Below are 11,838 nucleotides of genomic sequence, written 5' to 3'. Positions count from 1 at the left end.
CCGGAGCGGGGGAGAGCCACGAACACGAAGGCTCGGTTGTCTCGTGGTCGGTAACGTGTCTCCTGAGCGGTGGCGGCCGGCAGGGATCTGTTGCCTTGTGCCAGCCACCGCCCCCGTCAGTAACTAGAACGTGCACTTCAAGCTTTAACTGTTCTGCACCCTCTTCTCTGTTCCGTGTCGCTTGGATCCACGAGCGTGTATTTTCATTTGCTCTGTGCCTTGCCAGAAGGAAAAAAAGGAGAAGAAATCTAAACACCGGGACAAGTTTCAGAGGGGAAGGACTCAGACAGATGAAAGCGAGGAATCGGATGAGGAGCGTTACACACCGAAACCCAAGAAATCAAAGAGTGTCAGTAAACAGAACGGTCATACGAAAGAGGAAAGCCTGGAGAAATCGAGATTGTCTTCCTTTAGCAGCAAATCCTCCCGCAGAAGCCGACAGAGTAGTTCTAGTGAAACGTCAAGTGAGAGCGAAAGTGAGAGCGAGCAGGATCAGGTAAAGCGAAGGACTGGTTTTAGTTATAGTGGTGTGTTATAATTTTTAACTCCTGCATTGTAACAAGGCCAAATTTAGAATGGGTTGTAGTCCCTTTCCCCCCTTCCTTATCAGTTGAAAGTGCTGTAAATTTTCAAGATTTAAAGTTCTTGAATTATTCAGTCTGCCAAGAATTTGGAAGAATTTTGAATTATGAAAGTCCTGAAGTGCTGGATCAGTGCATCATGGTTTCCTTGCTTCAGCAGTCTGGTGCTGTGGTAGCTGTTGCTGGACAGACAAGTTGCACTGAGATGGAGCTTTAATATGATTCAGCATCATGAGGTGTATGTGATTTTTGGGGTTGTCCTGTTCAGAGGCAGGAGTTGGATTTGGTGATCCTTGTGGATCCCTTCCAACTCATGATATTCTACTATTCTAATGAAGAGTTTTCAGGTTTGGTTTGAGTGTTTTGGATTTACTATGCTGTTAGATACGAAACACTCTTAACCTACAGATGACTTCTGCTAACTTTGTCCAAGTTTCAAATATGATGGTAAAACAAAGAAGGCTCTTTAACTGCAGCTGTGACACTGTCACTGAAGAGTATGACACCAGTGGCTATGCTGAATTTACTTAAATTACTTCGAATTTACTGACAGTCATGTGATATTCACATGGAATCTTATCTGAGTTATTGTTTACCTAACAGGAGTTGACTGGAGAACAGAAAGAGGGTGCTTTCTCCAATTTTTCTATTTCCAAAGAAACTATCCAGCTTCTTCAAGGTAAGTTTCTTGGCAAGGTGGTGGTGTAGAATGTCAGTGATCTCTGTCATGTTTTTATGTTCAACACCCTCGATCAATAAGCTTTCGAGATGTGCTCTGCTTGTGCGTGTACAAGCACGGATGCTGTGCAGAAGACATTGATTGCCTGCTCTAAATACACCTTTGAGCGCAGACTTTCCTGTTTGCAGTGTTGTCCAGTTTAGCCTTTGCAGTAAAATTCTAAATGACACAAGCCAAGGGGGAAAAAAAAAGATGTGTGAGAATTTTTCAATTAAAGGGTTTTTTGGTGTGAATAAAGGAAAACCAGTTATATTTAGTATCTGTGATGTTAGTTTGCACATGATTTAGTATGAATAAAAAGAAGAGTAGAAGGGATTTTGAGATATGTTGGCACAGTACTGAAAGTCTTCCATAAAGGCTATTAACTTTCTCTGTCCTAGCTAGCACTGTCTCTGGGGGTGTGAAGTGAGAGAATAAAATGGATAGTCCTGGGGCACTCTTTGCAGATGACTCATCTGATCAAATAAATCAGTGGAGGTGATGATACAGTCTTACTTTAGAGTTGATGGAAATTCTTGGAATAATTTCCACTGAAGAGTATGAAAGAACACTTGTAAAATGATCATATTAAGGAAATCTCTTGAAATTGTCACAGCTCGAGGAGTGACATACCTGTTCCCCGTGCAAGTGAAGACCTTCAACCCAGTGTATTCTGGCAAAGATGTCATTGCTCAAGCACGAACTGGAACAGGGAAAACATTCTCTTTTGCTATTCCCTTAATTGAAAAGCTTCAGGGAGAGTCACAGGAAAGAAGAAGAGGCCGTCCACCAAAGGTAACTGTGCCTGGCTAAAATGGTGATTTTGCTTTGTCTTACATCTAAATGATTCAGGGTTTTCAGCTGCTAGAAAAATTCTTCAGGTCTGTGCAGGGGTAAGCTGACCCACATTAAAGGTGATTTGAAAGCTGTGTTTGCTGGGCTTTGCCTGCGTCCTGTGCTGCCTCCCAGCCTCTGATGAAGAGTGAAGAGCACAACAGATCTATGCACTTGTCAGTTCCTTTTTCTGCCACAGGGACACCAAAACTACAGGTGTTCAATGTGTTCCTATTTAATTTTGCTCAGTCACGTTCCCTGTTCAGGGCCAGTGGCTACTGGATGCTTGTTTTTCCTCCAAATTGCTAACAGATGAGTTACTAATTGTAACTTGACAGCTTGATAAAAGCTGTCTACTTAAACATGTTTCTTTCTAAAACATGTAAACAGTGGGAGGTTTTAAAAATAGACTTAGTTTTCACTAGGAGCACCACCAAATGTTGAAGCTTCTGCTCCAGAGAATGCAGATTCATTATAAGCTGTGTTCATTCTGCTAAGGAATACCATGTGTGGTTTTTCACTGAATTCTTTACGATTCCTCCAAAAAAACTAGATAGGCCAAAGCTCAGCATGTCCTCATTAATAATTTTTGTCAGTTTGTTTAATCTTGCCAGCCATCTCATAGATTACCTGAAGTGCATTCCAAAACTAGTACTAGCAGTTTTATATGCATCTGCCCATCACATTGCTTGGCTGACTGAGAACGCTGTCTCTAGATTTGGTACAGTCTTTTGGAGAAGGAAAAGCTTTCTTCAAGGGAGTTGTAAGCCTTATAAAAGATTCCAGGCCTCACTCTACCATAATACACTACTGTTTGCTTTTTGGTAATGGGTTTTAATGTTGAAAGAGGTAAATAGGATAAGAGGATAAGGATTTTAAGGTTCCTTTTGTGAAGCGACTGATGCCAGGTTGGAGAGCAGTGCTTCAATCACATTTTAAATGGAATTGGTTAACCTGCCTGCAGGGAAGCTGTGTGTTGGAAGAGAGGATGGTTCCTTGGTTGCCTCTGCAGGGATATAGATTAGCACAGCAGCACTGCAGACTGAACATATGTTTCCCTGAGCCACAGGGAAGCCGAGAGACAGCTGATAGCTCTTCCTTACACCTTCTCATAGGACTGTGAAGCATTACTGAGCAGGTGCAAAAACCTTTTGTTACCCACATCCTTCAGTCTTGTATTCATTCAAACAGCATATGCACATGCAGAAGAAAACTTGTAGCTGATCTATTCAGGAGCTAAAATTGAATAAAATTTAAGTATCTCCTATCCTGTTTAAAAAGAAGTTAGCCTGTCCTAAGTGAGTATATGCTGAAGGAGTTTAATGATGTTACAAGAGACTTAAGCAGTGTGTTTCTCCAGCCTTTGCTTAGATAATTATTTAAAACAGCTGTGTTTTTTTTAATTTTACAAAGGGTCAGATATAAATTAATTATCAGAAGTTTAGTGGCTTCTCAGAAGCCATACTGAGAAGATACCTGTTTTGTCTTTTCTATGCAGGTTCTAGTTCTTTGTCCAACAAGAGAGCTGGCAAATCAGGTTGCGAAAGATTTCAAGGACATCACAAGGAAGCTGACAGTAGCTTGTTTTTATGGAGGAACTCCCTATAATGGACAAAGTAGGTGACTCTTTGGACTAATAATTGAAATATTGATTGACTCCCATATTTAAGAAATGCAGTTGGGTCTTTCCAAACACACACTTACAGCTCAAGGGCTGGATACTATTCATGGGAAATTCAGCAGCTCAAAATGTATCTTCTTACAGAGATAAATGGCTGTGGCTGTCAGTTGTATTCCTGGTGTTGCTTATCTGTTCATGTACCTTAAATTAAAGTGAAACAGAGTATACTGTGTGTATCACCTGTATTTGGGTTTAGGTTTTTGTAAACCCATTTTCTTTAAAAAAGTTTAATCTTAAAGCTGTGGGTGGGTATGTGTTTTTTCATGTGATAAGGGGTACATAGAGGATCTGTAAAGTGGAGAAGAAATTGTTGTGACAGCGTAATTTACTGTCTGGGTAGTTGTAAACAAGGAATGAGAATGAGCTCTTTCATTATGATACATCTTGAGGCATTAGGGATGATTGTTTTTCCACTGCAGAACCTCAGGAAGGAGTTGATTTCTGCAATTTGAATAGTTAAATAGGTAAATTTTAAAAAAAATCCAGTTAAAGTAGATAATTTGGGAAGAGCTAACTATTTCTAAAGAATATTAAAAGAAGCTTACCCTTGCTACTTTAAATCATGGGGACAGGGAAGGGAAGTACATGTTTTTTTTTCTTCATGAAGAGAGGTAGATATTCTACCTTACTTTTTTTGTTCCAGATTTTTTTCTTCCTGTTCATCATTTGTTCTCACTTTTGTAAGGAGTGTACTTATGAATGGTTTAAGAAGCTGTTTCATTACTACCATGTGTTATTGCTCCCTAGTCACTGCTAACTCTACTCTTCCCTGTTCACCAGCTGATCTCATGAGAAGTGGCATTGACATTTTGGTTGGGACACCTGGTCGAATCAAAGACCACCTCCAGAATGGCAAGCTGGACCTTACCAAGGTGAAACATGTTGTACTTGATGAAGTTGACCAGATGCTGGACATGGGATTTGCTGAGCAAGTGGAAGACATTTTACGAGTTGCATACAAGAAGGGTAATCCCAATATTTAAACAAATAGTAGGAAATATTAGTGATAATTTAGTTAGCTAAAATTCAGGTATAAAGGGACTTTGTTTAGAAATGACTGAATATTCTATATTGTGATCTTGAGACTCATTCACAGAACCTTTGCAAACTGGAAATTCAGTACCTAGGGGTCTGTAAATAACTGTCTTTGACACCTATCTTCAAGTTGTGCTTGGGCTTCTTCAAATTAAAACGAATTAGCTTTTTACTTCTATCAGTGCTTGAAAACAGATTGGATTTTTTGGCCTTAGTAATTTTTTCATAATCTTGAAATTATTTAGACTTTCTAGAACATTTTTTACTCCAGGTGTCAGTAATGCATAAATTTAAAAACCTCAATTGCCTTCTTTATGTTATGTACTGATATTTAACCTCATTTTTAATCACCCATGTAATGAACTTGTGTACATCTGTTAGGTGAAATGTATGAAGTTTGTGAAGCATTGTTCTGTTTTTTTTTAAGATTCTGAAGACAATCCCCAGACACTGTTGTTTTCTGCAACTTGCCCACACTGGGTGTATGATGTGGCTAAGAAATACATGAAGTCCAGATATGAACAGATTGACCTTATTGGGAAAAGAACTCAGAAGGCTGCTACAACAGTAGAAGTGAGTAATCTCATGCGAAATGTTTTCAGGCTTTTTCCCTTTTCTTTTATGCTATGAGAGCTCATCTCTTCCTAAGGTGCATTACCACAGTGATGTTGGAAGTTGTTTTGAGAATTTTTTTCTAAGCATAAGGCACATTACAGCTAGTGAAGCTGTTTCTGGGTTTAGGATCTCTCTTCTCACATCACAGGTAGAGAGAGGCTTTTCTTGTCCATTTTGTGGGTTTTCAGAGAAAAGTAGTATCTAAATTTATCCAAGTTGGAAGCAAAAGGCACACATGAACATCAGCCTGCTGCTTTTAAATCGTCATGGACATCACAGTCAACTTCTGCTATTCTGTATACAAGATACTTTTTTTCAAACTTCCTGTAGTATCTCACCTCTGTAGGCCTTCGCTTGCTGTGCAGTAAATACCATAGCAAGGAATATAATACATGTATGCTAGACACCTGATTTTCTCTTACTGTAATTATTTTGCTGAACATAAGACTAATTGTGGTGAGCATAAGAGCTTTATGGATTTTTTATGTTCCAGGATCGTGAGTTAGCACATTTTCCCCATCAGGGAGCTGTCTTTACTATTTCTGTATTTAACAGTTCCAAAAGTATTTTAAAAGAATCTTAACTTTACACAAGCTAATCACTGGAATTCTTTTCCGCAGCATTTGGCAATAGAGTGTCACTGGTCTCAGAGAGCTGCAGTTATTGGAGATGTCATTCAGGTCTACAGTGGCAGCCACGGGAGGACCATTGTCTTCTGCGAGACCAAAAAGGAGGCAAATGAGCTGGCTCTGAATGCTTCAATCAAACAGGTATTTTATCATGTGTATTAAGTAACAAAACGTGTCAGAGATATATCAACCCTATGTTGATACCAGACCTATGATGTGTAAGTTTTAAGGAGAGTTTCAAAATGCATACGGCAGGCTTTTGTGTGTGGTCAGATAGGATTTTACTCTCTCTCATGCACATGAAACAAAAGTTGTAGATTTCTATTTTGAAACAGCCATAGATGGTGTGGATGGCAAATTAGGGCAAAGTTTTCATATGTCACAGTAATTAGATGTAGAGCTAAGACACACATTGCAGTTCTGTTTTCCTACTACTGTTAAAGGCCTTTTAGGTATATTAATAAGAATTACTGAGTACATATTGTAAGACACTTAAAATATAAATTTGAGTAATTCAGTTCATCTTCTGTATCTTGCCATACGGTACCTATCAAATACCAAGATGTTATACCCAAAGCTGACCATAAAATGGAGCACTGTATGGGATTTTGGTACAGTTCTAAAATAATACTGTTTTTCAGGATTGCCAGTCGTTGCATGGTGACATTCCTCAGAAGCAAAGAGAGATCACACTGAAGGGTTTTAGAAATGGTTCATTTAAAGTTCTGGTTGCAACCAATGTGGCTGCCCGTGGTTTAGATATCCCAGAAGTTGACCTGGTTGTACAAAGCTCACCACCAAAGGTAGGAGACTGTTATGTTGGATGTCTTGTAATAATCTGTAGTCTTGTTTTCAAGTAGTGTACGCTATCAGGTGATGATATTGACCACAGAGAGTTCATCAGCATTGTGTTTAAGGGGGAGGAACGTCCAGATATGTAGAAGTAGTTTCTTAGGGGATTTTTTGAAAGTGTGTCAGCCCCTAGTATGTTTAAAGATGATTTCCTTAAAATGTCTTCTTATGAGGCTGTTCCAAGCCTCTCCCTTTGAGGCTAGGTGTGTGCAAGACTGGAAGCAGTGAGAAGAATAGTTCTCTTAAGTGGGGGTGAATGTGAGCTATGGACCAGAACAGTGAGAACAGTGGCTGAAATTAAGAGCGTTTAAAAGAAACAATGTAATGTTTCAGTGAATACGCTATTAATACCACAGTAACCACACTCAAGTGGATGTGCAGGAGGGTGAGTGGGACTGTTGTAGAGAAATACGCACTCCAAATGTGTGGTGATGCATAAAGTTGATCTATGCTTATGGCTCTGGCTTTCAAACCATGATTTTTAGAGGATTATGGAAAAGCATATTTGCTTGATATTAGTGAAATAATGTTTTCTAATTTAACTCTCTTATGGAGTTACTGTGCACTGTTCAGGCTTAACGGTAATGGCTTCTACAAGTTACGTGGATGCAATGAATTGATCAAATTACAATGAATTAGGTAACTCATAAGGCTCTCTTTTTCTGAAGGATGTGGAGTCTTATATTCATCGTTCTGGACGCACAGGTCGAGCTGGGCGGACTGGGATCTGTATCTGTTTTTATCAGCGAAAGGAAGAATATCAGTTAAGACACGTGGAACAAAAAGCGGTAAAGTACTGTTTTCTTCTAATTGCAAGACTCTAATTTGTTCAAGTACAGAATGTTGTTTATAAAGCACCTAGAGGAGGTTCGGGTGTCTTGAGGAGGGTGGTTGGTTACTGTCGGTTACTGTGGAGCAGCGAGAGCACTGAAGATTCTCATGCCCACACCTCTTCAGCAAATGCCAGTAAGGTTGTCCTTGTGGAAATGAGAAAAAAAACTCGCAGTATTTCAGTGTAGTGTTCACCCTGGTTATCATCTGACCAGTGATGTGCATATGTGCAGCTTTACTGAGAACTGTTACTTGCATTTTTGCACTTTGTGCAGTGTTCCATATGGTAGTTTCCTTGACAATTAAGTATGTGATTGGGATGAGATGGTTTATTCCTGGCACATGAAACAGTTACATTTAGACTGAGACTCTGTAATTTGTACTTAGATTCAAATCTATCAGACTAAAAGTAGTAATTTAGAATTTGTAGGACTCTGTTTTCCCCAGGAATCTGCCAGAATGGTTTCTGTTTTCAGTTTAAGGTCACTGAACCGTTTAAACTGATCTGGTACATAAGAGCCTTTTAAGTGTTACCCATTTTCCTGTAAGGTTAACCTTGCAATTTTCTCTAGAAATAATTGGAAATTAAAAGGTGAAAATAAGAAGAAAAATTACAGACTTTAATGCTTGTTCTGTTGGAATTCAATACTGCCTCTTTAGAACTGAATTATTTATGGTCTGCAATTTTTATTTGTCTTTTGCCTTTTAAATTTCAGGGCATTACATTCAAGCGTGTTGGTGTTCCTACTGCAACAGACATAATAAAGGCTTCCAGCAAAGATGCCATGAGGTGTGTTCGGGGACTCAAGCCCTGCTGTATCTTCTTCCCTTCCTCATTCAGAAGGACTGTTTGAATTATTCTTTGCTGTCTCTTTGAACTTTCTGAACACTGTTGAAATCTTGGATTACTGTGGTTTTTTCCTATTCCAGAGCCTAGTAAATACTGGTGTATAAATTGTTAAATTTTTTTGCTTTAATTGCTTAGGTGCCTGGATTCTGTTCCTCAGACTGCTATTGAGTATTTCAGAGAATCTGCTCAGTTGCTAATAAAAGAAAAGGGACCAGTTAATGCTCTGGCTGCAGCTCTGGCCCATATTTCGGGCGCTACTTCCATCGAACAGCGCTCACTGCTGAACTCAGATGTGGTAAGGAAGGGTGTATGGCTTAATGCTTGTCTTGAAACTGGAAAAAGAGCCACACCTCTGTGTTGTCTAAACAGAGAATTATTTGTCTCCATTTTGTTTGAGAACTACACTTAAGCCACTAGGAAGTACTGATTTTGTTAAAAGCAACAATAGAGTGGCTGTAAAGATACTCGATGCCCTGTAACAGTACCGACTCAAAGATTTAGTTAATAAACTGTAAATTGGCAGGTTTCTCCTGTCCAATATATGTGCTGAAGCTTATTCCTCTGACTGAGTGGAACGTGCCCCATTTCTTTTTAGGGATTTGTTACAATGATACTACGCTGCTCTGAAGAAATAAACAATATGAGCTATGCCTGGCGAAGACTGCGAGAAGTTTTGGGTGATGATGTTGATCGGAAGGTGAACAGAATGTGTTTCCTCAAGGGAAAAATGGTAAGTTTTTGTTTTGTGTCTTTGCTACTGGGCTCTTCTGATTGCAGCCTTTTCTTAGCAATTGTCAGGGGGGCTATTTGGTCTTTTTCTCTATTCCAGGCACTGTTGATGATGGGCCTCAATCTGTTATTTTAGTGCTTAGGGCTCTGCTGACATGCTCAGGAGGTAGGATAATGCATGGCTATGGGGATAGCAGAACAGGTAAAAGGTAGGAAGCATGTTAATTGTGCCTTAATGTCAAAACAGAAAAGCATTTTTTAGGACAGTCAGTCCTGATAGTACCTGTCTGTCAGGTGTAGATTTGTGGGCTCTGTTGTTTTTAGTTGCAATCATTTAAAACGCTTGACTTGTATGCATTAAAATTATTCTTTCTTTTCAGGGTGTGTGCTTTGATGTTCCTGCGGCAGACCAAAAAGAAATAGAGGTATGTTCATTGCAAATACTGGGTACAGCATACTGGAGATGAAACTGGCCGGACTGGGTTAGACTGAAAAGATGATGTAGCCTTTATCCTGCCTTTCCTAGTGGCAAAAGGGATGGCTTGGAAGGAAGTGAAGAGCAGAATAAGCACAGTGTTTCTTTTCTAAGCCATTCCCCTGTGACCAAAAGTCTATAACTTGAAACTTTTGCACTGAGAAAAGTGGTGCTGGATTCATCTTTGTAGGCAGCAAGCTTTATTCCTCTTTTCTCTATTCTGTTTTCACCCAGAATTCTCTCCACAGAAAAGTGAATTCAGGCTTTTGCTTGGTAGCATTAGTATTACTATGCCAAAATTATTGATCCCTCCAGTTAGAAGCTTGAATCCCATATATCAGCTCACGATTTTACCTTTCAGTTGAGCAAATTTAATAATTATTACATACCCTATATTTGTATTCCTAGAATTTAACTTGCTATGTCTGACTTCATTCTGGTAGGCAAGATGGGAAGATTCAAAACACTGGCGTTTGTGTGTGGCAACTGAATTACCAGAGTTGGTAGAATCCATACGAGGAGGAGGCGGAGGTGGTGGAGGAAATGGCCGAAGCTTCTCAAGCTCCAGGAATGGTCGGCGTGGTGGCTCTGGTAGAAACAGATTCAGGAGCAGGGGCCAGAAACGAAGCTTCAGCAGAGCGTTTGAACATTAACTTCAACAATCCAGAAGTGAGAAAAAAATGGGACTGAAGTGTTTTATATCACATTACACTAGGCTGTTTCTGTGTGTTTGTACCATTGGGGAAAATACTTCATTAAGGTATTTTTTTTGGTCAGTACTACTTTGCTCATAAACAAGGTTCTGTTCATTTTAAAAAAAAGTGCAAAGGAAGAAAAACCCCAAAAAATCCACAGGGAAAAATGAATTGTTTATTTTGTTTCTCATATTGCTCTTTGAATCTTTCCATAATATGTCTGTTGCGTTCAAGTGTAGCCTGGTTCACTGTATAATATATAGAGATCTGAATTGCTGCTCAAACCTGTACATTTTCTGATAAAATTAAATATTATTTTACAACTTCATATTTTGTTGTCACATATTTGAAGCAGTATTTTGGTGGCGATGTTGGAAGGTGCTGGATTGGGGAGCGTGGCAGCAGGAGCCAGTGAAGGAAAAATAAATCCTATTGGTTTTTTTATTTTGTGGAATTGGAAGATCGGGAGGTTTTTAGTTTCTGTCCCAAATTGTGACTCCTTATACAACAGGCGTAGGAAAGACAGTTTCCAAAGCTTGAGGGGAAGCTCCTGAAGAGGAACCCTGATGAGGGACAACCGTGAAGGAGATTCATAACCCCATTAGGGTGTTGCAAAAGGTGGACTAGGGCAAGATTATTATAGGTAAGGATGTTCTTCACTGTAACATCTTTGTATATTTTCAAGCCTAATCAATGCAACAGATAACAGCAGCCCTTAATCAAGGACGTCCTGGAACTAAGAAGCTTTAAGGATGAAGTAAATCAGTATGTTGATGTATGTGTATGTATACATTGCTGAGTTGGCAAAATGCTCATGGACCATGTATCCTATGGGTGAATTATGTTTTAGTATTGTAACTAAAAATCACGGCTACAGGTCAGAAAGACGCCTACCTAAGGGGGTCAATACCCTTTTCCTGAGCATGTGGAGAAGTTAGCTGGGATTACCGAATTTGTGTGGAAAATACTAACCAATCCCTGTAGAGTGCTGGGCCCTTTCTAACTCGGGATTTCTGTGTTTGAATAAGCCCGATAGTGGTGCTATACTTGTGCCACCGAACATCCGAGCTTGTGCAGCTCTGAAATCAATAAGGTCTCTCGAATGTTGGCTTGTTGCACACCGCGGAACAAGCCCGGATTTGTGGGCAACAAGGGGAGCCCCATGAGGGGAAGTCCGCGAAAGGAGGTCTGCTAAGCGGACCACGAGGCGAGGGCCGTGAGGGAGCTCACGGTGGCGGAGGAGCTGGCGGAAGGGGCCGGCGGGCGTTGCGGCGGAAGGGGCGGGCCGAGGGCGCAGCGGCTGCATGGGGGCC

At 40.0% G+C, this 11,838-nt stretch overlaps 2 protein-coding genes across 2 annotated transcripts in view; both read left to right on the top strand.

Annotated features, from left to right (window-relative positions):
* Positions 1-154: 154 nt before the first annotated feature.
* On the top strand, positions 155-10,853 carry LOC103623723 (nucleolar RNA helicase 2; the record flags this gene model as incomplete). The annotated part of the gene is made up of 14 exons (XM_017746183.1): positions 155-496; positions 1,185-1,260; positions 1,916-2,094; positions 3,632-3,749; positions 4,595-4,780; positions 5,277-5,422; positions 6,085-6,234; positions 6,735-6,896; positions 7,614-7,733; positions 8,493-8,566; positions 8,762-8,921; positions 9,222-9,356; positions 9,736-9,780; positions 10,274-10,853. Coding segments are annotated over 14 exons (2,103 nt in total), but the record flags the coding sequence as incomplete, so codon positions are not given.
* A 480-nt stretch (positions 10,854-11,333) lies between these two features.
* Positions 11,334-11,838, top strand: part of LOC103623722 (nucleolar RNA helicase 2) — a 12,287-nt gene continuing 11,782 nt past the window's right edge. The window contains exon 1 of the mRNA XM_008642870.2: positions 11,334-11,348. Within this exon, the coding sequence (XP_008641092.1) occupies positions 11,334-11,348 (15 nt within the window). The remainder of the gene's footprint in view (positions 11,349-11,838) is intronic.

This window comes from Corvus brachyrhynchos, unplaced genomic scaffold (genome assembly GCF_000691975.1).
Source record: "Corvus brachyrhynchos isolate BGI_N302 unplaced genomic scaffold, ASM69197v1 scaffold279, whole genome shotgun sequence".
Lineage (NCBI taxonomy): Eukaryota > Metazoa > Chordata > Aves > Passeriformes > Corvidae > Corvus > Corvus brachyrhynchos.
Note: the sequence above shows the minus strand (reverse complement) of the source record. Positions and strands in the feature narration are given on the sequence as shown.